The sequence below is a fragment of the Kogia breviceps genome, chromosome 5, assembly GCF_026419965.1.
Source record: "Kogia breviceps isolate mKogBre1 chromosome 5, mKogBre1 haplotype 1, whole genome shotgun sequence".
NCBI lineage: Eukaryota > Metazoa > Chordata > Mammalia > Artiodactyla > Physeteridae > Kogia > Kogia breviceps.
In genome coordinates, this window is record NC_081314.1 from 76,130,816 (window position 1) to 76,158,191 (window position 27,376).

The following is a 27,376-nucleotide window of genomic DNA, read 5'->3' on the forward strand; positions in this document are numbered from 1 at the left end:
ACCCAGTTCAACCCAGGGCAGGGTCGAGTAATCACAGGCCGTGTGAGGGAGAAGGGACCTTAAAGGGCATGTAGCAGCCTCACATCTGTCTCCACCAAACACTGGAATTCCTTCCATCTCGGGGCTGCGCGGCCACAGCTCGAGCAGCTCACAGAGACAGCTCATGGTCCCACGTGATGGCCACGCCAACCCTGGGACCAAGCGTCTCCTCCACCACCCACCCTGTGTTTCCTGCCAAGTGGTCCTCGTTCTGTCTCTTGAGACCCCATGGAACAAATCCCTTCCTCTTCCCCATACCAACCCTTGAACTGGCTAAACACAGTGATCAGCCCCCCAAATCCTCTCCTTTTCAGGCTGAACAGTCCTGCTCTCTCAACCAGTTTCCCTGTGACTGGGTTCCAGCCCTTCATCAGCTCCCCCTCCCACCCTTCATCCTAGTCATTTTCTTCTACACTCTCTCTACTAGGTTAATTAATAATCCTGGCTCCCCAGGATTGAACATAACATTCAAGGTGAAGGCCAACATCTCAAACCACCCTCCTAGAGACCTAATCCACATGCCTTTTCTCCTTCCTGTTACCTCGGGTTTAGACCCTCTGTTCCAAGCTTCAGAGACGCACACACGAAGGCCACACTTGCTGAGAGAACAGTTATGGGAACCTGTGCTCATAATTAAATGTGTGGCAAATCCTGACTTTCCAAAACCTTAAAAAGGAAGAACATTTAACTCTCTGAAGGCAGTGGGGTCAAAGGTGAACTCCCTTAGCAGCACAGCATGGGTCGCAGCTGACCTCTGTCAGGTCTGATTCTGTGGGCCAGCGTAGATATGACATATTCATTCAGGAGAAATAACTCTGCGCACCTACTAGATCCATGACAGAGAGGCTACTTAATATAAAGCTTTGTCCCCAAGGAGCCCAGCTAAGCAGATCCATGCACGTAGAATTATAGTAAAATGTGCTAGATGCTGTAATTGAGACATGGAAGTGGGAAAAGTTAGTTTCCTGTTGCTCTTACACCAAATGACCACCAACTCAAAGTGGGTCTCACTGGACTAAAATCAATGTGTCAGCAGGGCTGGGTTCCTTCAGGAGGAACTACGAGAGGATCCACTTCCTTGCCTTTTCCAGCTTCTAAAGGCTGCCTGCATTCCTTGGCTCATAGCCCCCTTTCTCCATCTTCAAAGCCAATAGCATCATTGTCACATCTTCAAATCTCTCTCCAGCCTCCTGCCTCCTTTCACTTATAAGAACCCTTGTGATTACATTGGGCTCATCTGGATAATCTTCCCATCTCAAGGTCCTAAACCTAATCACTTCTGCAAAGTCCCTTTTGCCGTGGAAGGTAACCTATTCACACATTCATAGGGGACTAAAACATGGACATCTTTGGTGGTTACTATTTTGGCCATTATGTTCCACAGAGAACAACTAACTCCGCCTGTGGGAATGGATCCTTTAAGGCTTTGTAGTTTTGCAGGAGCACCCTGGCATAAAAGGGAGAAGAGATTTACAAGAATGTGCTTGCACAAGGCATGGGGACAGGATAACCTGGCTAGTTTTTGTGCCCTTCCCCAACTTTTTTTAGATTGCTTTTCTTTATTTTCTTTTCCAGAAAGAGCCTGATTGCCTCTAGGGTGGTGTGATACATTACCTGTCAAGGCAGTTTGTTTCTTCCTATTGACAGATCTGAACAGAGAATCCTGATGTTTTCAACATCACTGGAAATGTTAACAGATCTTACAGTGCCCAGGCATTACTTTAATTGAACCAGAAAGGGTGCTGGGCAGTGGGGGGGGGGGGGGGTCCTGGCACACAGGGGTCTGATGCAGCCAGAAGGTTCTCTGAGGTTCATCTTCAGATAGACTGTATTCCACCTAAAGGCTCCTGGGCAGGTCGCCGGGCCAATACCTTATTAGAATGATAGTATTCCCAAAGCTGGGTGGGCTGCAGAGTTTCACTGATACCATCTCCTCTACTCCTGTCCTACAAATCAACTGAAAAGAGTTTAAACTGAGGCTGACTTTGACCTTGAGCTTGAAGGGGGCAAAACCTCAGAAATAGCGACATTTTCTGTTTCTCTTTGGATGTCACTGTGGACATGAATTGCTAGGGGATTGGAGCCAGGGAAGAGGCCCAACTCTCTGCCTTCTGTCAAGCTGGGGTTCTGGTGGGCCTCAATCTGGCAGCTCCTGCTGCGGCGGTTAAGGGGAGAGCGTGGGAACTGTGGGCTACGGGTCCTGTGGAGGGAGGACAGGACCATGGGAAAGGCTTGTGCAGAAGACACATCCTGCATCCCTTTATCTCTTTGCATCTTCTGTTGATGTTTTGCATTTGTGGGTCTTCTTCGTGCCAAGTGCGACTGTTCTGGGTTTGGCTCTGGGATGCGGAGGTGGTAGATCGAGAACCACCCTGCCCCCACGGTGTGCCAAAAACAGGGCACCCTTCTGGACAGAGCTCCAGCTTACAGTGCACTTTTACATCCATTTGACTCCTATATCACCCCAGGAGGATGCGGAAACTCAGTCAGTGGCACTGCTCAGACCCATATCTGAGACCAACGCTCTGTCTTTCCCACCACACAACGGTGCCTCCCGTGGGCTCTGGACAGCTCCTGCTGGGTCAGGGCCATGCTTGCAGCCACTGTCAGAATGACCTGCACTTGGATTTCTACCTCCTTCCTCTCGTTCCCTTCCCCTCTCAACTACCTCTCTCCAAGCCTTTTTTCTTCCCTCTTTCTCTCTCTTTATTCTCTCTTCTTTTCTCCTTCTTAGCAACCAAAGCCCCTACAAATAACTCTCAGCTCTCGGGAGCCCCTAATAGGCTTAAGGGACTAGAATGCTGAGGTCAGGATGTCTACAACCATGAATGAGTGTCCTCCTGGTGATCACCTCCCCCGATCAGTAGGTCCCGCGTTGAGCAGGTGACCCGTCCACACCAGGAGAAGCAGTGGGGGAGGGGGCTTGGAACAGTCTAGGCCAGAAGCCAGGAGACAGCTCTGGCTTGAGCTCACAGACAGTTCTGCCGGTCATAACCTTAGGTACATTACTGCTCCACTCTGGACCTCAGTTTTCTCATTGATAAAATGGGATAATAATACCTACCTCCCAGGGCAGTTGTAAAGGTTAGGAAAATTGATTTCATGGCACCAGGCATGTATTATATATTTAATAAAGCTTGGTTGAATGCGGCAGCAGCTGGAACACAGAACCATCCCAAGCAGTGGACTTGAAAATATCAATATCTGTGTTGGGGTAATAAAAGCCAGGAAGCACCTGGAAGCATCAACAGAGAGGTGGAAGGGAATGGAGGAAGAGTGTCACTAGGAAGAAGCTGTTCATTGTTTTCCCCCCTGGGCATCTCAGGCTCCCTGGTACCCTGGATCCAGCCACTGAATTCAATTAATGCTTGTCTCTTCATGATGCGATGAAATCATCTTGTAACATTCCAGATGCCTAATGAGGGTGGGCACAGCTACTGTGCAGTGAGTCCTGGAATCTCCCTGCCTTCGGCACGCCCTGGTCGTAATGATGATTTTTAAAAGCTGGGAAGCCCAGAGTGACTTCTCCCAAAACAAACTTGGTCAGTCCCCATGTCAGCAGAGATTCAGAGCACAACCTGCAGTTGTTCCAGAAAGAGAAGCCAATTACAACATGCTGGGGTGGGGTGGGGGCAGAGAGACTGGAAACTTGGGGAACAAATGGAAAGACTTGCAATTAAACATGCAAATTGCTTGTCCCCAATTATCTCCTCTCCCTCCAAGGACCCCACTTAGATGGTAACAAAGGAATTGAAATGATAAACCCACTACATCACAGGGAATTGAAGAGGATTATCTATGGACTAGAGATTTCAACACATTTATGGAACAGAACAGTTGAAGGTAGCTGAGCAGAGAGATCTCATTTTTTTAACAGAGCCCCAGAGGGGTTTGAAAATTGATCACACCAGGTACAATGCAGGACAGGTGTGTGTAAGATGGGGAGTAAAAACCAGGGCGTTATTTGAAAGCTACTGTATGGAACATTTGCCTTTGCTCCCACACCTAGGAAAACAAACATTTTAAAAAATTACAATATTCTAGAGAAAACAACCCTCCACGAGCATTCTGGCTTGTAGAGGTTTCCAGTGTAATACTCAGCCTGCGACCCCAGAACCCAAACATGAAACTTGCCATGTGTACAGAGCTCTCTGATGGTGACTTTTATTGCCTCCCTTTTAAAATATGAGCCAACAACATGGATTTAAGGGAAGCAAACAACAATCAACAACAAATCCCAGAGAAAATAGATATAGCTCAGAAAGGAAAAGGTAACTTTAAAAACTACAAAATTTTAAACCCTAGCATCCTAAGAGAAATCTAAAAGAGACTGCATCCATTAAACAAGAGTAAGAATCTATAAAGAGGAACAATTAAAGAACAGGCACCACAGAAATTAAAAATACAACTGCAGAAATTAAAATTTTAATTAAAGTGTTGGCAGACAGAGTTGAAAAGTCTCCAGAAAGTAGAAGAGAGAGATTTCAAAGACAAGACACAAGAGAAGATAAAAATACATAAATAAATAAATAAAGGATTAAAAGAGAGGCAAAGGGCTTCCCTGGTGGCGCAGTGGTTGAGAATCCGCCTGCCGATGCAGGAGACACGGGTTCGTGCCCTGGTCCGGGAAGATCCCACATGCCGCGGAGCAACTAAGCCCGTGAGCCATGGCCGCTAGGCCTGCGTGTCTGGAGCCTGTGCTCCGCAACGGGAGAGGCCACAACAGTGAGAGGCCCGCATACCGCAAAAAAAAAAAAAAAAAGAAAGAGAGGCAAAAAATTATCAAGGAAGTAGTGTATGATAATTTCACAAAATGTAAGGATACAAGTCTCCAGAGGACCCTGGATGTTTCCAGCCATGTGAATGAAATAAAGAGGAATACATAGCATATGATATTGACAGCACAACACAAAAGACAGAGAAGATCTTTTTTTTTTTTTTTTTTTTGGTGGTGCGCAGGTCTCTCACTGCTGTGGCCCCTCCCTTTGCGGAGTACAGGCTCTGGACGCGCAGGCTCAGCGGCCATGGCTCATGGGCCCAGCCGCTCCGCAGCATGTGGAATCCTCCCAGACCAGGGCACGAACCCGTGTCCCCTGCATCCGCAGGTGGATTCTCAACCACTGCGCCACCAGGGAAGCCCCATAGAGAAGATCTTAAAGGCTCCCAAAAAGAAAAAAATGAGTCAGCTGTAAATAATGACAATGAATTCTTACCAGTAATCTTGGTGCAAAAGACAATTTGAATTTAGAATTCTATTCCAGCTAAACTAGCAACCAGATATGAGGGGAGAATAAAGAAATTTTCAGGTAAGGACTCAGAAAAAAGTATACCCTCTGTATCCCTTCTCCTAGGAAGTTATAAGATGGGAGAGCACACTAGAAAGAGAAAGATATGGAATTTAGGAGATAGTGGATGCAACCAATGAAAGCCATGGAGAGGAGTTGCCAGAGGCAGCTGGGTAGACGTCCAGAGTGGTTTCCACAAATTCTAGAAAGATGAAGGAAGTGCTAGAAAGGAAATGTAGTTACAATGTACTACTTGACACTATAGTAAACAATATTTCCAAAGAAACAATAACATCAACTCCTTTTTATTCATTTTCAACAACCACCAAAGTGTTAATTACAGTAAGAGATCATAAGTCATCAACCTCAACACAGTCCTTAAGGGAAATTTACACCCGGAAAAAGAAGAAAGAGTGAAAATTAATGGGCTAAGTATCTGACCTAAGAAGTCATGAAGCCACCAGGGAAGCCCCAGGAAGATTTTCTTAAGACAAGGTTTTTTTTACAAAAGCCCAAACTATAAAGTTTTATTGCTAAACTTGACTAAATTAAAATTAAAGCTTCTGCTCCACAAAAGACAGTATGAATAAAGTGAAATAAGAACAGAAAAAAAGGCTTCCCTGGTGGTGCAGTGGTTGAGAGTCTGCCTGCCAATGCAGGGGACGCAGGTTCGTGCCCCGGTCCGGGAAGATCCCACATGCCGCGGAGCGGCTGGGCCCGTGAGCCATGGCCGCTGAGCCTGAGCATCTTGGAGCCTGTGCTCCGCAACAGGAGAGGCCACAGCAGTGAGAGGCCCGCGTACTGCAAAAAAAAAAAAAAAACAAAACAGAAAAAAGATACCTGCAAAGCATATAATTTACAGAAGATTAGTGTCCAGATATGTAAAGAGTTCCTAGAAATCAATACCCAAAAAACAAAATGCCCCATTATAAATTGGTTGACAGATATGCACAGATAATTCTAAGAAGAAATCTGAATGTTCAATAGACATTTGAAAATAAGTTCAACTTCACTAGTTATCAGGGAAATATAAGATAAAACAACAATGAAATACCATTTCCTACCTATCAGATTGACAAAAATTAAAAATTCTGACATTATCAAGAGGTGGTAAGGATGTAGAGTAATGGGCCATAAAAAGAAAAGAAAAAACACTGGGAGTAAATGTCCATCAACAAGAGAACAGATAAATTGTGGTATATTCATTCAATAGAATATTATGTAGCTACCAAAATGAATGAACTAGAGACAAATGCTTCATGTGGATAAATCTCAAAAATGTGTTAGCCCAGAAAAAAACAGTTGAAGAATATTATACGCAGAGTATGAGTTTTATGCTGTAGGTAGTTTCAAAATTTGTAGAAATGTAAATAAATAAGCCAAGGAGGCACATAAACACACACGCACCCCCTACAGTGAAGGGTGACCAGAACCAGTTGGAGTGGGAGGGTGCCTAGTGCCAGATAGCCTGAGAGGAGGGCACACAGAAGGGAACACTTTAATCTGCTAGGACAGTCAGGGAAGACTTCACCAGGAGGAGACATGTGAACTTGGCCTTGAAAGAGAAATGCACCTACAGTGCCAGCAACCCAGGTCTTTCTGCTCCAAATCCAGTGGTTGTTGGAGGACTTATTTCTCTGGACCCTGAGCACAGAGCCTGACCACACAGGGCTGAGACCACCCACAGGTGAAGACTAACTTGAATGTTATCTCCAGTTTGAGGATATTTGCTCTCACCTTTGTATACACAGAGAAAAAAAAAACCAAAAAACAGCTCAAAGCTCTTCTTTTGAAATGATGACAGCAGTAATAATTGCTTGCCCTTTAATAATAAGAGCTACCATTTATTGAGCATTTACTGTATGCAGGGCACTGGGCTGTCATCAGATGCTTTATTGCCTTTAGTTCTCACAACAACTCTAAGAGGCACGTACTATTTATACCTTTCCAGGGATGAGGAAACCAAGGCTTCGAGAATTCAGGTGACTTGCCCACAGTCCTATGGAGTTAGTAGGTGGAGCTGGGATCTGAACCCTTCCGACTCTCCAGCCCATGTTTGTAACCACTGCTTCTCACAAGCAGACACCCAATGAAAGCAACAAGAGTTTTACTGCCTTCAATTGGAATGAATGAGAACGTGATCCGAGCATAATAAACTAGAACCCAAGCTTATCATTACATTCATGAACACCTGTCACTGTCAGGTGCTCCGTAAATGTTTGTGAAATGAGGTAGCGTTTAGTTTCAGGAAATGAAAACCAACCCAGTGTCAAAATGACAGTCTTCAACCTGTAGGAAGCAAGTAGCAACTCACAAGCCCCGTGAGCAAGCAGAGCAGCGCTTCACGGGCACGCATCCGTGGACAGTGGGCGCTCCCAGCCCCACACTTAGACCCCCCCGAACGCCCCCGCTCCTCCCCTAACCCCCGTCGCACCTGCTCTCGTGCCCGCTCCTATCCCGCTCCTCGGCGCTCAGCCCGGACCCTGCTGTAAGGGCTCTGCGCTGGGCACCGAGCTCCCGGAGGGAAGGCTGGGTTTTCTCTCTCTCAGCCTATCACACAGCGGACCTGCTCTGAAAATATGCTTTTGTGTGGATGGAGTTCAGCGCTCTCCCCAAAACCCCACACAGGTCAGACATACATAAAGTGAGAAGAAACAGGACAGAAAAAGAACTGGTAAAATTCTTTTTTTTTGAAAAGTTTTTTAAAAAATAAATTTATTTATTTATTTTTGGCTGTGTTTTGTCTTCGTTGCTGCGTGCGGGTTTTCTCTAGCTGTGGCGAGCGGGGGCTACCCGTCCTTGCCGTGCGCGAGCTTCTCATTGCGGTGGCTTCTCTTGCTGTGGAGCACAGGCTCTAGGCGCGCGGGCTCAGTAGTTGTGGTTCATGGGCTCTAGAGCACAGGCTCAGTAGTTGTGCGCTCGGGCTTAGCTGCTCCGCGGCATATGGGATCTTCCCAGACCAGGGCTTGAACCCGTGTCCCCTGCATTGGCCGGCGGATTCTTAACCACCGCGCCACCAGGGAAGTCCAAGAACTGGAAGAATTCTGCTTTTCAAATAAAAGTAGATAAAGCGAGCACTCCATCTTCTCCGCCAGGAACAGCCATTATCACTGGATTCCCCTGTATTCATGTTATTCATTCATTTCACAAACATTTACCAGACACCTGCCAGGTGCGGGAGGTGGGCCCTGGACTGAAGCTGGCTGCCTCCTTTGCACCTTTCCTCCGAAAACAGTGGAGAGAACCCTCCCTCCAGCCGGCAAGGCGGGCGCTGGGAGGGGCCTTCACAGCCCGCGTCCCCTGGTGCACACGATGGAGGAGGAGACAGAGGCACAGCAGGCAGCCACAGTTTCCGACTGTAAATGGTACGGGGCGGGGGCGGGAATGGGAGGTGAGATAGAAAGGGGAAGAGAGAGGGAGGGAGGAAGTGAGGGAGGGAGAGAGGGAGGGAGGGAGAGAGGGAGGGAGGGAGGGAGATGGGAGAAGAGGAAGAGGAAGCAGGGAGAGGAAGACAGCGGCAGCCCGTCTGGACTCTCCCCAGAGCCACGTCTGACAATACCCTGGTCACGTTTCAATTAATTGCAAGGTTTTACCATTGCCTCAAACCAGAGCTCTGTCTCTGATTAATTTCCGAAAGAGCCTGCCGAGTCGAATCATCGCAAACACTATGATCCCCGTAATTATGGCCTGAGCAGCTAAAAGCAGAAAATACAGACCCCAGAACAGGCTCTGGTCCTGACTTTTGCTCTCGGCCACCGTCCGGGCCCACGCCCAGGACTCGGAGCGCTTGGGTCCCAAGGAAGCGCGGGCAGGGGCGGCGGGCAGGGCGGGCTGCCGGGGGCCTTCGGAAGAGCCGAGGGCGAGGCGGCGGGAAGGCGGGCTTCTTGGACGCGGGCAGCCGGGGTTGCCGGGGGGCAGGGCCCAGAGCGGCAGGCCGGCGTGCGGCCCGGGGCCGTGACACAGCGGGGGCTCGGCTCGACCCACGAGGCCCGCGTGCCGCCGCAGCCACGCCAAGAACGGCCCCAGGCCACAGTCGCAGCGCCAGGGATTGTGCCCCAGCAGGACCTTCGCCAGCCGGGGCAGAGCCTCAAATACGTCGCTGGGCAGTGTCTCCAGCTGGTTGTGGTCAAGCTGGACCTCCTCCAGGCTGCTGAGGTTGCGGAAGAGCTCGCGGGGCAGGCTCCGCAGCTGGTTGCGGCTCAGCGACACGTGGCGCAGCCCGCCGAGGCCGCGGAGCAAGCCGGCGGGGAGGGAAGCCAGGCTGGTGGAGCGCAGGGCGAGCACCCGCAGCTCGCCGAGGCCCCGAAAGGCGTCCTCCGGGAGCGCGCTCAGCCGCGGGCTCAGCGTCACACCCAGGACCCGCAGGCCGCTCAGGTTGCGGAAGGCGGCGGCAGGCAGGGTGCGCAGCTGGGTGGCGTTCAGCCACAGCTCCCGTAGGCCGCCCATCACCCCGAAGAGCACCTCGGGGAGTTCCTCCAGCGGGTTCTCGAACAGGGTCAGGAAGGTCAAATTGTGCGAATGAAGAAAGAGGGCAGGAGGCAGAAACTCGAGGCGGTTTCTGGAAAGAGTCAAAGAGTTCAGGCTTCGCAGACGGTCGAAGGCGCCGGGTGCGACGTAACGGATGTGATTTCTGTCGAGCTGCAGCTCCATCAGGGCGCGCAGGCTATCCAACAGCCCCGAATCCAGAGACACGAGCTGGTTCGAGTGGAGCAGAAGCTTCTCAAGCTTAACCTGGACCCCAAACAATCCCTCGGGCAGGTGGGTCAAATTATTTCCCGATAAATCCAGCAATTTCAGGTTCCCCAGGTTTGTGAAGAGACTAGCAGGAAGGAAAGCGAGTTGGTTTTGGTTCAAAAAGAGCTCCTGCAGGTTAACCAGTTTCTGAAACATGTTTTGGTCAAGGCTCTTTAGTTCATTGCCGTCCAGAAACAACTGTTCCAAGAGCACCAGCTTATCCAATAGCGCGCCTGGAAGATGAGTGATCTTGTTGTGCGATAACCTCAGGGTTTTAAGTTTTATCAGGTCGTTGAAGGTGCCGGGAGCAATGGCCGAAACTTGGCTGTCGGACAGCATTAGGCGCTGCAGGACGGTCATGCCACTGAAGCTGCTGTTCTGCAAGACGCCGCGGCCCATTTGGAAGAGCAGGATGTGCGTGAGGTTGGTGGGCAAGCCGAGCGCCGCGATGCGCGCCACGCTGCCCTGCGAGCACTGCGCGGCGTCTCGGAAAATGCACCTGCAGGTGGGTGGGCAGGGGAAGGGCTGGGCGCGCAGGAGCCCGAGCGCGGCGCACAGCAGAGCGCTCCTCAGCATGTCTGGAAAGGCGACCGCGGCAGATCTGTGGGCAACACACAAAGGGCAAACGCTCGAATTTCAATCTTGTAACCCTGCATGATCCCTTCGCCAGGATTATCACTGATTTTGAATGTTACCCAGTTAAGAGTTAAGTCTCCCTCTTAGGAGTGCTGATTTTCCTGGGTGGTGAAAAGACGTTCATTCTACACTACGAGGCCTCGTTCGTTTTACTGATTTTCTACTTAGTTCAAATCGTTGAAATGAAAGCATTTTCAAGCTAAGGAAAAGTCAATACCTTTAAATCTTTACATAGAGAGAACTAATTAAAATAATCTTTCTCACAGTCAAGCTCACAGACATCACAGAGCAGTGTGCATTGTGAACATAACCCTGCTCCTGACTTCATGACTTAGCCTGGGGTGGCTATGACCTACAACCCTGAAGGGAACAGCAAAGTCTGTTAAAACAGCAGCAACCAACACCTGATTCCTTTTATCACAATCATGCTGTATCTTCAGTGCCAACTTACTCTAAAACAGGACCACCCCATAATAGTGAACCACACTGAGAAAAGTAGGTAATAGTACCTATCACTTTATGCCACGCACTGTTCTCAGCACTTTATTTAAATTAATTCACCTAATCCTTACAATAACCCTATGAGTTAGGTACTAATATTATCCCCAATTAAAGGATGATGCAACTAAGGCACAGAAAGGTTAAGTAACTTAACCAGGGTCACAGAGCTAGAATTTGAGAGTAGTTATTTCTGATTGAGCCATAAATAAGGAGCTATCACTTTTAAGATGCTTAAATAAAAATTAGTACTCATGGCACTGAATTATCTGTGAAATACAGTAATACTAATCTGCCAAAACAATGTTTCCTACATGTAATTTTAAACGAATTGCTTCTTGTACTAAATTTTATTTCTTATTCGTACAGACTAACCGAGCCCTCCAGTTGCCCATACTAATTTTTTTTTTTTGCGGTACACGGGCCTCTCACTGTTGTGGCCTCTCCCGTTGCGGAGCACAGGCTCCGGACGCGCAGGCTCAGCGGCCATGGCTCACGGGCCCAGCCGCTCCGAGGCACATGGGGTCCTCCTGGACCGAGGCACAAACCCCTGTCCCCTGCATCGGCAGGCAGACTCTCAACCACTGCACCACCAGGGAAGCCCGCCCATACTAATTTTTAAAATATTTGGCCTTACCTGAAATGGTGCTGCACCCCAAAGCAACTGAAAGGCTTAGAGCTTTGCATGTGATCTGGCACTTTCCAAAGGAAGAGGGAAGTATCCTTGCATCCTGAGGATAAAGGCTTTCCCAGAATAAAAGTCATGGAAAGGACCTTATCTCAGAGGGCATATTCTGGTTTTTAATGAAAAATATCTTCAAACTTTGAAAAAGAGACCATATATCACCCAAGTCCTATGGCCAAAGCTGAATGATAAGAGCAGGAGGGATAGCAGTTTCTCCCCAGAGGCACAATATGACTCTGTGATGTGTGTCCAGTAGTGACACAGCTGGGCCACTGCAGCAACCACACCCCTGGTTGGGCTACACTTTCTTTGGGTGTTCCTTTTTCTGCCATTTCTCTCCAGTTCCCCTCTCCCCCTTTTAGGAATAAGGCTAAGGACATTCTCAAGTGCTCCACTCATTTTTTTTCTTTTTTTTTCGTTTTAGGAGTAGTAAAGCTAAAAACATTCTCAAATATGTTCCATAATGGCCTTGCTGGGTTGAAGGAAGGGTGTCCACATGTTCAATTGAACATAGGGATGTCAAACTGCTTTGCAAAGTATTTGTGCCAATATATGCTGTCACCTACTGTGTATGACAGTTCCTGTACATCTCCACCCATGCCTTGGAATTGATTTTTTAAATTTAATTTTTGCCATTTGTATGAAATAATTGTCTCGGTATGGTTTTAATTTTCATTTCCCTATTGAATTATGAACTTGAGCATGTTTTCATATTTTTAAGGGCCAGTTGTGCCTCATCTTCTGAGAAATTTGGGTTCTTTTGACCATTTTTCTATATGCAAAGTATGTATGATTGTGTCTTTAAAAAACTGAATTGTAGGCATTATTTATGTATTCTGGATACTAATCCTTTGTCAGTTGTAGGTGTTACAGATATTTTCATCTAGTTTGTACTTTGCCTTTTCACCTGCTTTCTGGTTTTTGATGGACAGAAGTCTTAATATAAGCAGAGTTATTAATCTTTAAGATGTTTTTTATGTCTATTAAAATAATTCCTCCTCTCCTCTCAAGCCAAAAAAATATTCTCATATAACACCTTATTATTACATTTTAGAATTTTGTCCTTCGTATTTAGGTCTTTAATCCGTCTAGAATTGATTTTTGTGTATGATGTAAGTACAATTTTATTTTTTTCCATTAGGATAACCAGCTGTCCTACATATGTATATCCCTTCTTCCCTCAGAGCTACGATGTCAGCACTGTCATAAATCAACATCTGATGAATGTTGTGCGGGTCTGTTTCTGGGCTATTTGATAATCCGTATACCAACACCACACTGAAATATAAAGCCTGAAAATATCCAGTGTTTTATGAAGTGTGAAGAAGTAGATATTCTCATACTACATTGGTGGGAATATAAATGGTAGCAAACTTTGGGGAGGAAAATTTAGTAGTATCAACCAAATTTTAAACATACATATTCTTTGTCCAGCAGTTCCACTGCTAAAAATATATCCTATGGAAATGATCATTAAGATATGTACACAAAAACTTATTTGGAGGATTTTAACAGGAAAAAACAAAAAGAAAATCTAAATGACCATCAATAGGGAACTAGTCGTTTAAATTATAGTATGTCCATGCAATAGGATGCCTTGCAGACTTTGAAAAGAATGGATTTGAACTGCAAGTACTGACATAACTTTCTTTTATTAAAATTAATTTATTTTTGGCTGCGTTGGGTCTTTGTTGGTGCGTGCAGGCTTTAGTTGCGGCGAGCGGGGGCTACTCTGTTGCCGTGCGCGGGCTTCTCATTGCGGTGGCTTCTCTTGTGGAGCACGGGTTCTAGGCACTCAGGTTTCAGTAGTTGTGGCATACGGGCTCAGTAGTTGTGGCTTGTGGGATCTAGAGCGCAGGCTCAGTAGCTCCGCGGCATGTGGGATCTTCCTGGACCCGGGCTTGAACCCGGGTCCCCTGTATTGGCAGGCAGATTCTTAACCACTGTGCCACCAGGGAAGTCCCTGACATAACCTTCTAAAATACACTGAATGACATAAAACAAGGGCAGCATAGCATATAACAGGGTTCTATGTGTGTAGGATTTTAAAAAACATATATGAGCATATATATTTTTTCTAGAACAATACACCCAAGAAACTTTAGTATTCCCCCTTTGGTGGAGAAACCAGGAAAAAAGGTGACTTCCTTATATACCTTTCTGTGAGCTTTGAAATTTTATCAAATGTGCTTAATGTCACTATTAAAAATTTTTAAATGCAAATATAAAGTGATTTGGAAGGGAAAATGGCATTATTTAAGAAAAAAGGTAGGAATATAGGTATTTTTAAATACTGGGAAAAGTCAATGCTTGAATTGCAAAAGAATAAACATTAACCTCTGGAATCTTTGAGTGCAGTGGTACAGCAGAAGTGGTTCTTAAATTATTTTATCCTCGTTGGGAAAAAAGTCCCCCAAATCGACATTGTCAGGTGTTAAAGAAAAGGAACTGAAATCTATATAGCCTTTAGTGTAGCCAAATGCAGTCAAAGCCCATTAAATACTGAAGGGACTGAAATTATTTTCTAAGCATGCAGTCCTAAAACACAGGGAAAGCCACTGAACGGTCTTTCCACTCAAATCAAGGGAAGCAGCTCCAGAGCCTGGAACAGCTCCCCTGGTGACCAGTGTGAGTCAGTCACACAGGCAGACCAAGTGAAAGGCCTCTTGCCCATCAAATGCCAGGAGCCAGCATGACAGAGGCCTCGGAAGAGGTACCGTGGGATAATCAGAGTACGACTTCGAGTCAGATTCGGGTGAAGCTTCTTTAGCCTATTTCCCCAGGAAGATCTCCAGTGAGAATTACCTCCAAGTTTTACTTTGAAGAGAGGACATTATGATGGGCCAAGAAGGGGACAATGGGCACAGAGGTTGCAGACAGTGGAGGAACACAGTTGATCCAATGAGCAAATTGATGAGGTACTGAGAAATACTTTGAGCACTGAAGTGATGACGGCACCAGTGTTTCAAGTCCTTTGGATTTTGGATCCATGAAACAAGTCAGGAATCTGCTGTCCTAAGTGGCAGCTTCTGTATCAAAGTCACAGAACCCTGGCTTACAGGGTTTGGCCATTCAAAACCAGGTATCTACCAAATGAGATATGCTTTTCTTCCTCCGTGGGAGAGACTCCAAGGCCAGGGCACAGCAGCGATCACCCTGTACTTGTGGAGTAACCACAACCCCAACTTGGTACAGGGACAATCTCATTCAAACTCCTAGAACACTCTGTCCTTCCCTGCAGTATATACCCAGAGTAAAGCAACTGGCAGTGATGGAGGGGGAAAAGGACAGACATGCAGAACTGTACTGCCACCTGCAGGCTGTGGTGCAAGGGACACGATCCTTTGCTACACAACCCGCAGAGAATGGAAGGAACTTGGGCTCAAACTAGGTCTCACACCAGCCAACCATCCACATGGCCCACAGCACAGGACACATGGCTCCTGGAGAACCTGTGATACAAGGAAAACCCTCCTACCCAAGCACAAGGCCCAGCACATCCTGCCCTCTCTGGGATTCCTATGGCCAGTAGTTAGCTCCAAGGTCTCCTGCTCCATGGAGCACTCTTTTTGCATCCATGGATGCTGCTTCCCCTCAAACTTATCATGGCTTACAGGGGATTAGCTTTCTGTCTGATCTTCCCAACTATTAATAAATTCTAAGTCCCTAGTCTTCTATTTCACCATTTGACCTCAGACTTCCTGATACTTAACATTTGGCTCTACACTGTGACTGATGGGCTTCCATTGGCCGGTCACAGACATGATGTAGTGTGTGGAAAGCTGCATTATTTTCTTGAAAACTTCAAAGTTAAAAAAATAAGAGAGAGAAATGGGGGAAGTATTAAGCAGGAAAATAAATCCAGAGAGGGCAGTATTCATGCAACTAAAGAGCAAACAAACGTATATAAAGACACAGAAAAAAAATGTTATATATATCATTCAAATCTTTATTTTGAACAGCTTCAATCAAAAATTTTTCATAAGGTTATTTACAGTGCTGAATGTACAATTCTGAATGTATGCCTTTTTGACATCAGGGTACCATTCTTGAGCAGCAATACAATTTAAAAAATATAAAGATGCAGTATCATTTCTGATATAAAGTTACTTAAAAAAATCCAAAGTCTTAGGGAATTCATAAATCATAACAGGAATTTTATTAATTTAATGTGCACATAATTACCAAATCTTAATACATTAAAAATATGTGTAAATGCCTACAGACTGTACAAAAATTAACATTTTGTTAAAAGTTCCCAACCACCTCCCACCATAAATATACAAAAAGCCTATTTTCGGATATGTCAAAACTGCATGCATGAAATCTTAGAATGTTTTCTAAAGCTGGAATTTTGCTGTTCTCTGGACATTGGATCCATAGCCGTTTGGGGAACAGAGTACATAAACACTGATATAATTTTCCATGCCTTTGAAACTGTGCAGTAGTTTCATACACATGGGAAACAAAATAAATAGTAAAAACTGCAACAGTTTTATTTCAATGCAAGTACAATTTGGAAAGCTTTTGAATATAGGGATTATAAAACTAATATAAAAAGTTTTTATTTTGTTGTTGGCTTAGCCACTTTTATTCAAGCATTATTTGCAGCATTGCTTTACAGCAGTTGGTGCTAGAAGATACAAAACATATAGTTACCACTATTTATATTTGAGGGAGGAAAAAAAACTTTAAACAACCCTGAGGGAGACACACATTAAAAATCTTGTTATTTATTTAAAAAGTTAAAAAGTTACATATCATTTAACAATTACTTTCTGGACATTTCTGTCCTTTAGGTATGTGCATAAATAAAATTTAAATCAGCAATATTTATTCATCTTAATATGTCAAAATAATATATGTACAGATTTTAAAATTTAGATCTGTATACACTCAAATAATTTAATGTGAAATTCAGAATCAAAATTACTATGTAATGGTGACCTACAGAGAGAGGACTCATCTATCTATGGCACTAAGTAGGACCCACACCTGGACTCACAGGCATTCTTCAAATCACATTCTGGAAGCCATCCATTACATCCTGAACAACCCACCTTGTCTATGTTCAAATCTAACCTTCTACAAATGCTTTGTCCACCTACCTAAAAACCTCATTCCTTTGAAAACAATATGGACAGATGTGATATAAAACCCTTATAAAATCTGAATGTTAAAAAAGGGGGGAGGTTGTCAAAAATATAGCTCTTTATGATCATGCTCTTAAAGATGTTAAATACAATCTGATAGTTGGATTTTTAAGCTGCTACTTAGCAATTACTTTAATTATATGCTTCAGTATTTAAATCAAAGAATAAAATTTACAATTGTGGGAGATCACTGAAGACTATCACTCGTATGTATTGGAAGTGAACTGAATGTGGAAATTATAAAATGATAGAGAGTAAGTAACTATAAAAAAACAGTGCTAATTCACAGCTCAAGAGGTCTAAGATGCATAGCTTCATAGAATCATTCATGGAACAGTTGTTCTTATCATCTAATGTGTATTAATATAGTATCATACTTTTTTAATGGAAAACTTTGATTATATTTTTGTAAGAATCATCAGTGGTCACAGCAGTTAACAGTGATCCTGAGTGTAACATACATTTTTCAACAGTTAACCAAAAATCATCAGGTCTCTGCAGCATAAAAAATGAGAACCATTTGGTTTTATGGTTCTGGGTAACATTTGATCAAATTGGTAAATATGTATCAGGAAAATAATATCAGCTAGAAGTAGAAAGCACAAGCATGCTACCGGTCAAGGAAGAGCACAAGATAAGATCACACAATATTAGTAGTTTAGTGTCCACTTTACAGCAGTATCAGTTTTCTTGTTTATTAGAACTCTGGGCTTTGCCAAACTGCTGGATCTTACCTATAAAGGCATTTTTAAATTACCATAATTTTGTTTAGAATTTAAACATTAACCAAGCAAAACAGAAAGGTGAAAAATATCTTCCACATTTCTTTTGGCTCAATGAATGACTTTTCTTTTTAACTTTATTTCATTTTTTTTTTCTCCCAGAAATTTCCACAACCAAATATGCTCATTCAGAAACACCCAATCCAAAATAGGTAAACTCTGACCTCTGGCGCCACCTAACGGCATAAAACAAACTCGCCAGGTTCACACTGTTTTGAAAAAATAGTAGTCATTCAAAACCACTCATTTTTTTAAGCCTCATTATTGACAGGAGAGACATAAATCAAACCTTTAAAATTTTAGGAGGTAAAATTCTAACTCAAAAAACTATTATCCTATGTCTTTAGGTAATTAAAGACGTAGAAGAAAATAAAAAGACATTTAAAATAATATAAAGCCTGAGAGGAAAAAAACTGGTATGAAGAGATATTAGAGGGGTAGATCTACATCTACTGCCAGAAGAAATCAGCTTTTTTCCTACTGAAAAGGCTTCAACAACATTTAACTAAAGCAAATTATACTACTGACACCAGACATAGCACAAGATCCATTTAATAGCTTTGAGGGACATCTCAAGAAGGCAGTGAAGCACCTTGCTGATTAGAAAAAATAAAACCCAGGCAGTTTGTACAGAAAATATAAAACCATAAATGGAAATTACCTGAGTTGCAACACCATAAAACTCACTCCTAACTCTAGGCTATTAAAGGGAACTGGTGTTATGTATACTAAGGTTTCTTTGGGAGAAATATTGAAATCAAATAAAAACAGGCTTTGTACCTATTTTCATTGGAGGCTAATTAACACCCATTTTATTTATCAACCACAAATTTACGGCCTGTATATAAATGATGACTTTTTCTAATAAGGGGGCTGTGAAAATAAATTTAAAGGCATAAACTAAAGTCTTAGAAGCTAATATCTAAACACCTTCCAGATACCAACTTTCTTCTGTACCCTATAAAAAGTATCACTGAGGATAACAATCAAGCAAGTTCTGGAAATATATGTAATATTTAGAGTTACTGAATGAAGAAGCTATAGGACTTTGAAGATTGATTATTAATTTAACTGACAGGCCAATCTCTTTTTGTTTGTTTAAAAAAACCCCTTAAATCAGTTACTATATTGGAAGGGACATAAATTGAAAGGGTGCCATTCTGACGCACAGGATCAGATTAAGTCCTACATTTACATTCTCCTCAGTACTGCTACTAGAATACCACTGAGACCGATTCACTGCTATGTTATGGTGATGATCTGACATGATCCATTCTCCTTTACTAAAGCTTTCGCTTCTGTTGTTGTTTGAGGTTTTGGTGGCCATTCCGGGTCAACCAAGAGCTCCTGGGCCAGATACATGTACTTGGCCTTTGGCATCTTCTTCCTACAGTTCAGGGCCCAGGACAAGCAGCATTCTCCCCACCAATCCACTGACTCCTAAGAAAATAAGGAAAAAGAGGAACACCCAGTAGATTAAGAGCTGTTGTTTTTAACAAGTTTGTTAAAGCAGAGTTCATCAGCACAGAAAAATAAGAGGAAATGACTTCTGAGCACAAGAAATACATGAAGGAAAGAAAAAAAAATCCACACTTAAAAAAAGTCAGCTTTCCATTATTTAGGAACATTATTTTTTTAAGATTATATTTCTAAAGTAGCCGTGTAATTTATACTTCATTTTATTTAGTTCTATGTTCCTACTTCCTCCTGTATGCAGATACATTTTAAAATAACTTGTATATCTGGAGTCTGTGATTCCATAACATAAAACATCTGATGTATTAAGAATAACTTCAAACTATTCAGAGAAAATATTTTTAATATTTAATATGAAAACCCTCATCCTATCCTAAACTATGTTTTGGTACTACTGCTTCTAGCAAGTTAACCACCTGATCATTTTTGAAAGAAAACAGTGTAAAGATACCACTGCTACTGTTAATATCACCTTTCAAAGCATTATGTAAATATTGTTAGGTCAAAATCAGAACTTAGATCACGTTTAATGTCAATCACTTCTTTTAAAACCACATTCTCATTAACATAAAAAACAATTTTATTTTATAATGATGGTTTCCCCTTGATGCTCCACAACTGGAAAGAGGTACATAGAAAACTATAAAGCAAGTTACTAATTCTTAGTATTATTTCGTTATAAAAAGCTCTGCTGTCACAGAATTCCTTCAGATCAATCCCAATGTTTTTACTGGATGTCATCTTAGATAAACAGTTCTTGAAGAACAAGAAAGCAGAGTCTCTGGTTATTGTACAAAAATGTAAATTCAATACAGGCCCTCAGAATTTGTCTTAATTGGAACCGGAAATAAATGAAATAAAACTAAATGACTATACTGAGACCTGTAGTTATATTCACCTCTGAAGAACAGTCAATTCTTAACTATTTTGGCTGTTTCTTCTACAAAGCAAAATTTAAATCCCAGGTTGTTTTGTTTTGCTATCAACATATAACCTAGGCTACTACCAGGCCTAAGCTCAACTGAAGTAAAGATGACCCTTGCGCAACACCAGGTTTGAACTGTACAGGTTCACTTACATGTGGATTTTTTTAGCAAATACTACAGTACGACATGATCCACAATTGGTTGAATTTGCAGATATGGAGGAACCCTGTATACAGAAGGCCTATAAATTATATAAATCAGCAGATACTTGGCTGTAGGGAGGGTCAGCAACCCTAACCCTGGCATTATTCAAGGGTCAGATGTAATCTCACAAAATTCCTGAAGCATTCTAATGTTAACTCTCAAAATATCTTCATGATCAAGAAAGGCAAATTTGCTATAACACAGATCCTGAAACACAGGTTTCTAAATTGGCCAATGGAGAATAGCAAAAATACTTTAAAATGAAAACTCTTTAAAACTTCATACTTTGACTCGGTAGGTCTCATCATACTGAGACAACCACCAGGAACCTACTACTCTCTCCTTCTTCAAAACTGGGAGTGAGCATACGGCAGAGAGCATGATACACAGTAACTACGTGCTTTTAAAGGCCTTCTAGTTTACTATGTTGACAAAACAGTGTAAGCTGCACCATTACCAAGAATTTAAAGGCAAAAACTGTGGTTTGTCACAAGTAAGCTATATTAAATTAGGGGTGGGGTGGGTTAGTGGGGATACAGATTTGAGGATTATTCATCTAGTAGCCTCTTTATTGTCATAGCTAAAAAGAGAGTTATTACCATCACCTCAAAGGAAGTCCACAAGAAAACATTTAGCATTAGAATATAGAAGAGGTTAGCTATAGGACTCTTCAGGTGATCCAAATAACAAATAATTCCTTTCCGGTACAGGCGTATACATGACAAACCTTAATATTTAATCTGAGGCGACAGTTCACTACTTGGACCTATCTTTCCCCCTGAGGTGTTTAAATTCTTCCGTCTAATTGCAAGGGAAAAAAAATTCATTGTTCCTAAATCAATGTGAAAGCTGTCACTTTTCATTTTACAGCAAGTAGCACTGTTAAAGGATCACAGAAAAGGGCGAATGGTGAATGCTGACTTTAAAAAAAAAAAAGCAGAAACATATAGGCCTTGTCTGTCCAGATGAGCCAGCTGGGCTGAAAGCAATGCAAAACAGGCTGAGTTAAGGAAAAGTCACAGCCAAGTATATTCAAATGTACGACACACATACACACACAAAATAATAAAATCCATCATTTCCCCACCTGTGGAAAATGAGGCAAGAAATAAAATTAAAATGAAATCCACTGCAAACAGAATCACAATTGAATAGTATTCTTTTCACATTAATGTGCATGCTTTTTTAAAAAAAGTCCTCATGTCCCTATTAAAAGCAACGTACACTTGTTATAATTTAAAAAATAAATTCAGCCACAAGGAACACTAGGGATTCCCCCCCTCCACTATATAATTAGACTCATATTTTGTTCTTGTACCCTCACCTCCCCCAAACAGCATATATCAAAAATACACTATAAGCAAGCATAGCCTTGTTAATTTACAAACACAAGCATACCACAGACATCCTCAAACAATATAGTTCACTGGTAGAGAAAATAAACGGTGCTACAGGCATGCTAGAATAGAACTAAATCAAGAGAGAAAAGACAGTGGCAACAGGACAAAGGCAAGCACTGCACAAGGAGAAGGAAGAGCTGAAGCATCACGGGGCTTAGAATGAGCACCAAGGCCTCGCCAAACATCTAGGGTAAGTCTCTGAAGCAGAACACAGGAGCCCCAGCAACTGGATCTTGTGATTTGCTCCTGAAAGGAGTGGTTAAATAACCAAGTGTATCCCTCAGAGAAGGCAAAGTGGCTACCACAGCCCAGCAGAAAAAAACACAAAAGAACTTTCAAAAAGATCTACAGCTAAAATTCTCCTGCTTCTTAGACCAGTCCAAGCTGTTCATTCCAGAACCCCAATGCCAGCTAACTCCTAGCAGTGTCTTTTAGGAAATGTTTTCATAGGCAGTATGTAAGATATAAAGCCATGCTTATTGGGAAAATACTGTAATGGTACTGTGGTTTTCATAAAAGTCTTCTTCCATACCAATCCTGAATATAAGACAAAGACAATCAGAATGAGCATTCTATCTAAATAAACTCGAATAATATCCTAAGTGGCATAAAGACTACAGCTAACATCTACAGCTAACTACAGCTAACATCTGGATTTATCCCCCAAAAGGGAAACATAATCAGGACACATTCTCAGGCAATATCAAAATACATGACGGTATGACTCCAGTTCCACATCTACCACTAAGCAGCCTCAGTTTACCAGACACAGGGTAGGCACAAACGCTTCTTTGAAAGAGAATATGAAGCACAGATCTCAAACATGGGTAAAGCTGTACAGAAAAACACAGGTGATGGGCCCCTCCACTGAAGACTTCTCATTCAGTAGATCAAAGGTGGAGCTCAAGGCATTTGTGATGAATACCCTTACTTGAAAATCACTGCATCTCAAGAATCTTTTTTTTTCTTTTTTTTTTTGGTCAGAGAATAAGTATTAACATCTGGGGCTGCTAAAGATCACTACAGAAAAAAAAATACTTAGTTACATAAAAGTTTTAACTTTGATTATTTACAAATGGCTTATTTAACCTGTTTTCAATTTGATTTAATGGACATTTACTGAGGCCACTGCGCATTAATAAAAAAAAAGAACCACTGTGGGAAATAAATGACTGTTATATAAAAATCTTTCTTTCTATATCTAAATTAGGTTAGCTGTATGTATGTTCAGTGGGCCAAATAAACATAATATCTAAAATGTCTACTATTAAATAAAATGACACCTAAAGGTTTATTTCATTTTTAAAGAACAGATGGAGGCTTTCTGTTATAGGAATATTATGGTCCTGGGCCCAGGTAAAACTGAACCTGAATTCCAGTTCTAACACTGTTTCCTCATCTGTGAAGACAGGGATATCTTTAGTCTCTCTACCCTAACCTCTTCGGTGGTTGTAACAACTAGAGAGAATTTATACATAATGCCTCACAGTGTCTACCATAAAAAGTAGGTTTTGAAAACAGTAGCTGTTCTTTGTCTCCATTTTGTCACTTGATTGTTATATTAGTTTGCATCTCTGTGGCCTCATAATGTGATACAGTGTGGCACAGTGGAAAAAACACTCCTCTTGAAATCAGAAACCTTGGCTTCAACTCCCAGCTCTGCCACTCATAAGCTGCATAACCATGGCAAGTTGACTGAACGCTGTTTCTTTATGTATAAAACAAAGTTAGAAACACCTTAAGATTGGAAGGATTCTGGAGGTGTTACATAGCTGCCTTGCAGATCACCAGATATTTTGGACATGGTTACTAGAGATTTCTAGGTGAGGTTCTCAACTTCACAACTCAACTGCATTAAGACTTGGAGCCTAGTCCAGGGTCTTTAGCTGTGGAACTTCAAACCTTACTCAATGGTCTCTGGGTTTATATGGTAAGGAAGGAATGAAGAAACATGGCTGTTCTTCCCCCGACATTAACAGAGAAGGTTGAGAGCTGTGATCTTAGAAGACCTCAAGGGACTCTTGGTAGGAAAGAGCACAGAATGGGCTCCTAGGTGTAGCAGGTCACTCTCATCTTTATTTGCTTTTTCACCTTATGGCAGGGTTTTTCAGCCTCAGCACTGCTGACATGTTGGCCCAGACAGTCTTTGTCTTGGGTGCTGCTGTAGGATGTTTACTCAGCAGCATCTTCAGGCTCCACCCACCACATGCTAGCAGCAACCTCACCCCCACCCCACCCCCGCCAATTGTGACAAACAAAAATGTCTCCAGATACTGCCACGTGTCCCCAGGAGGATGGGGGGATTACCCCTAACTGAGAACTACAGCCTTACAGTAATCTGACTAACTGATGGGCTCTCCAAGGGTCACAAATATGTGAACAGTGAGAGCAAACTACAAATGGAAGTGTTGGAAGATGAAAGCACAGCATTCTGTGCTAAGAGGTTATAAGAACTCTCTTTTCTAAAGCCAATGATTTAAAAAATGCTTTCCTAAATCATGACCCTAGAAACTGAAGGCCAAACTTCTTATCTACTCAGTGGTGCTCAGAACTGGTAAACACATGGGGCCGGCGGGAGCCTCCCTGCTCAGACCACTCTCTCCCCAGAACACTTCAGAGGTACAACTTCACAAGAGAGGCACAAACTCTTAAAAATAATGAGGACACATACTTATTTACACATTTTTAGAAAAAAGATGTAGCAAATGATAGAATTTTCTGCCATTCAATTCTGGTTGAAAAGTGAGGAAGGCTTTCCAATTCAAATGTTTTAAAGGAGCTTTATGATACCCACTTTCGACTTAGGGTACAGCTCCTCTTCAGAACCTGCATTTCCTGTTTAGATCAATAGTCGGAGATCTCGTTGGAAAAGCTAAAAACTCAATGGAAATGTTTTCCTTGGCCAAGGCCTTGCCAGTACAAATATTTTATATGAGGACTGATGATAGGACCCAAAGTTAACCCTTCGAAGCAATGTAGTCAGGTAACCAAGACACGGAGGAGATTGTAGCTCAGGGAGTTGAGCCTCTCTCTAATACAGCTCTGGTCATACTTACTAGGGACAACTGTGCCTTACACTGCTTTGAGAAAAAGAAGCTAAAGCAGATTCCAGACTTATCACATTATTACAAAATTATCCTTACTCATCATCAAGCATTAGAAAAGGAAATGGTGCTCTACAGAACTACTTATAAAGTGATCCTGTGATACTACTACACCAGGCATCAAGCCTGATGAATTACCAAAGCAAAGCTCAGGACATAGCTACTCAGGTAAAACAAGGCTAAAAATAAGTGAGTGACCCACGCCAGGGAATCCTCTTGAATTTGGAAAGCTTCTTTCTGGCTTGGGATGAGTGAAAGGTTTAGAACTCATGTGTATAAAGCATATCGCCCACCTACAAACAGCATGGGCACAATAGTGAGGGAGTGAAACTTTATGCTGTCAAGTTCTCTATACTCAAAAGGCTGCTCAGAGCTGTGATTCAATGGTACTGGTTTAAAAAACAAGACTAACCTATATTTTCTATCAAGAATTTCAACATCCTAACACCAAAAAATTGGTTTTATTCATCTGCTTCTCTTTTCTTTTCACCACAAAGAAAGTCAAAAGTCCTTAAACCATGGTTTGTATAAAAATGCACACTATCTCTCTGAAAATGTTTCTAAATGATGAGAGACATATGCTGGGGAAAACCAAAAAGCCACCCAAAATTAAGGCTCAGTAACTGACAAGAAATCAGAAATAATTCCTCAGAATTTTGACCCTTGGACTCTGATCCATGAAGAAACAATTCCCATTCCATAACTTTATTTACATGAATCTCATTTAGCCTCTAATGGGACTCATAAAAACCGGAAACATAAAATTTAAGCCAGATAGAAATGGAAAAATTTACCACTGAGAACAAGACCTTCACACACAAAGAAGATAAGGATTGGAATGGAAAAAAGACTTATGAAATTTCTGAAGTCCTAAAAAGACTATCAAATGTTTGCCATGAATCTTCTAGGACTCTTTACAAAAAAATGAAATGCCAGGCATAGAGGAAAAGGTTGAGCAACACACAACAGAATACCACCCTACACAGTGCAGAGTACACAACTAATGTGAAGAATTGAGAGTAAGGGCTGATTTCCAACCTGTGGTGGCTGTGTGGTGGTGAAGCGATATTCTCCTTGTTTGTCTCGATTGAACACAACTTTCCAAAGGACCATGTCAAGGAAGAAGTTCTGAGAGATAGTCCAGCGAGTTAAGAATTAAAAATGACGATGTCATTCTTTGTTAATGCATACATTTAAAAAGGCTCACACAATGCTGAGACATTAGTGAAAAGCATGATTTGGTTTTCATATAGACAGTTTCAGTTTACATTGCAAAAGCATAAAGAATAACAACAGGACTTTTGCAACAAATATAAATCATCATAAAATTCTTGATAAATTTTCTACAAAGTATGGCTTTTATATGAATCCTCAGGTCTTTCCCATATTAAAATCATGCTTATAATCTGAAGTATTTTTCTTAACAGTGAATTGAGTTATTTATATCTATATACAACTATATCTATATGCATATGATGAAAAATAATTCTTTTGATAGTAAGCAAGAATTAATTAAGGGAGATTAAGAAAAGATTCCCTAGAAATTGTTTTATAAAAAGATTTTAAATAACATTTAAGTGAAAAGATGAACTTAACTATAGAAGAAGGAAAGTTTTTAAAGTACAGTATCTTGGACATGGCTTTCTACTGTCCATAAAACAGCAAAAATATATTAAAATGGGCAACCTCAAAAGATCATTACCATAATAACCATGCTGTCCACTATGGCCCCAATTTAAATACCAAGTCATCTTTTAGAAAAATATCAAATTAAACATAATTTCCAAGTCTACAGCCATTATCTCTAAAGTATACATGTTTCCCACAAATTACCTAATTTTAATTCAAAAGCCTACTCTATGAAACCGTTAACTTAAAAATCACAACTGTATTTCCTTACTGCTACTGTAAGAGTGAATAATAGTAGCTCTGAGAACAGACCAAATTTTATTAGTAAGCAGCAAGTGAGAACGTACTGTCTCCTTTTAGAGAAGCTGACCTAAAGGAATCCTAGTAGGAGAATAACTATACAGTATAAAATGGATCAAAGAGAGGGCTTCCCTGGTGGCGCAGTGGTTGAGAATCCGCCTGCCGATGCAGGAGACACGGGTTCGTGCCCTGGTCCGGGAAGATCCCACATGCCGCGGAGCAACTAAGCCCGTGAGCCATGGCCGCTGAGCCTGTGCTCCGCAACGGGAGAGGCCACAACAGTGAGAGGCCCGCATACCGCAAAAAAAAAAAAAAAAAAAAAAAAAAAAAATGGATCAAAGAGTACTTAAGACCTCTTCCCTCTAAGGAAAACTTAGAAGTAAATACCAAGGAAGAAGTTCCAGCAATCAATGCTGAGACTGGGTAAGTTCATCATGGTCACTATTTTACAATTTCAATAAACTCTCTAATTATTAATATTTACTATACTTCATGGAGAGAGCCCCCTCCCTTTCCTCCCTTAAA

At 42.3% G+C, this 27,376-nt stretch overlaps 2 protein-coding genes across 9 annotated transcripts in view; both read right to left on the reverse strand.

Annotated features, from left to right (window-relative positions):
* Positions 1–8,924: 8,924 nt before the first annotated feature.
* Positions 8,925–10,634, reverse strand: GP5 (glycoprotein V platelet). The gene has a single exon (XM_059063851.2). It carries the CDS (start codon positions 10,632–10,634, stop codon positions 8,925–8,927), a length of 1,710 nt encoding a protein of 569 aa, XP_058919834.1.
* A 5,166-nt stretch (positions 10,635–15,800) lies between these two features.
* Positions 15,801–27,376, reverse strand: part of ATP13A3 (ATPase 13A3) — a 79,056-nt gene continuing 67,480 nt past the window's right edge. For 6 of the 8 annotated variants that reach the window (XR_010840721.1, XM_059063843.2, XM_067034249.1 and 3 more), the window contains 2 exons: positions 25,961–26,050; positions 15,801–19,252 (listed from right to left, as the gene is read on the reverse strand). Coding sequence is in view for 6 of the 8 variants with exons in the window: in XM_059063843.2 (XP_058919826.1) it covers positions 19,055–19,252; positions 25,961–26,050 (288 nt within the window). In the remaining 2 variants the exon portion in view is untranslated. The remainder of the gene's footprint in view (positions 19,253–25,960; positions 26,051–27,376) is intronic. The other 2 variants (XR_010840722.1, XM_059063845.2) reach the window with 1 other exon arrangement.

Bases quoted from the DNA above. Each gene is read 5' to 3' on its own strand.
- GP5 (XM_059063851.2), bottom strand. From the start codon at position 10,634: ATGCTGAGGAGCGCTCTGCTGTGCGCCGCGCTCGGGCTCCTGCGCGCC.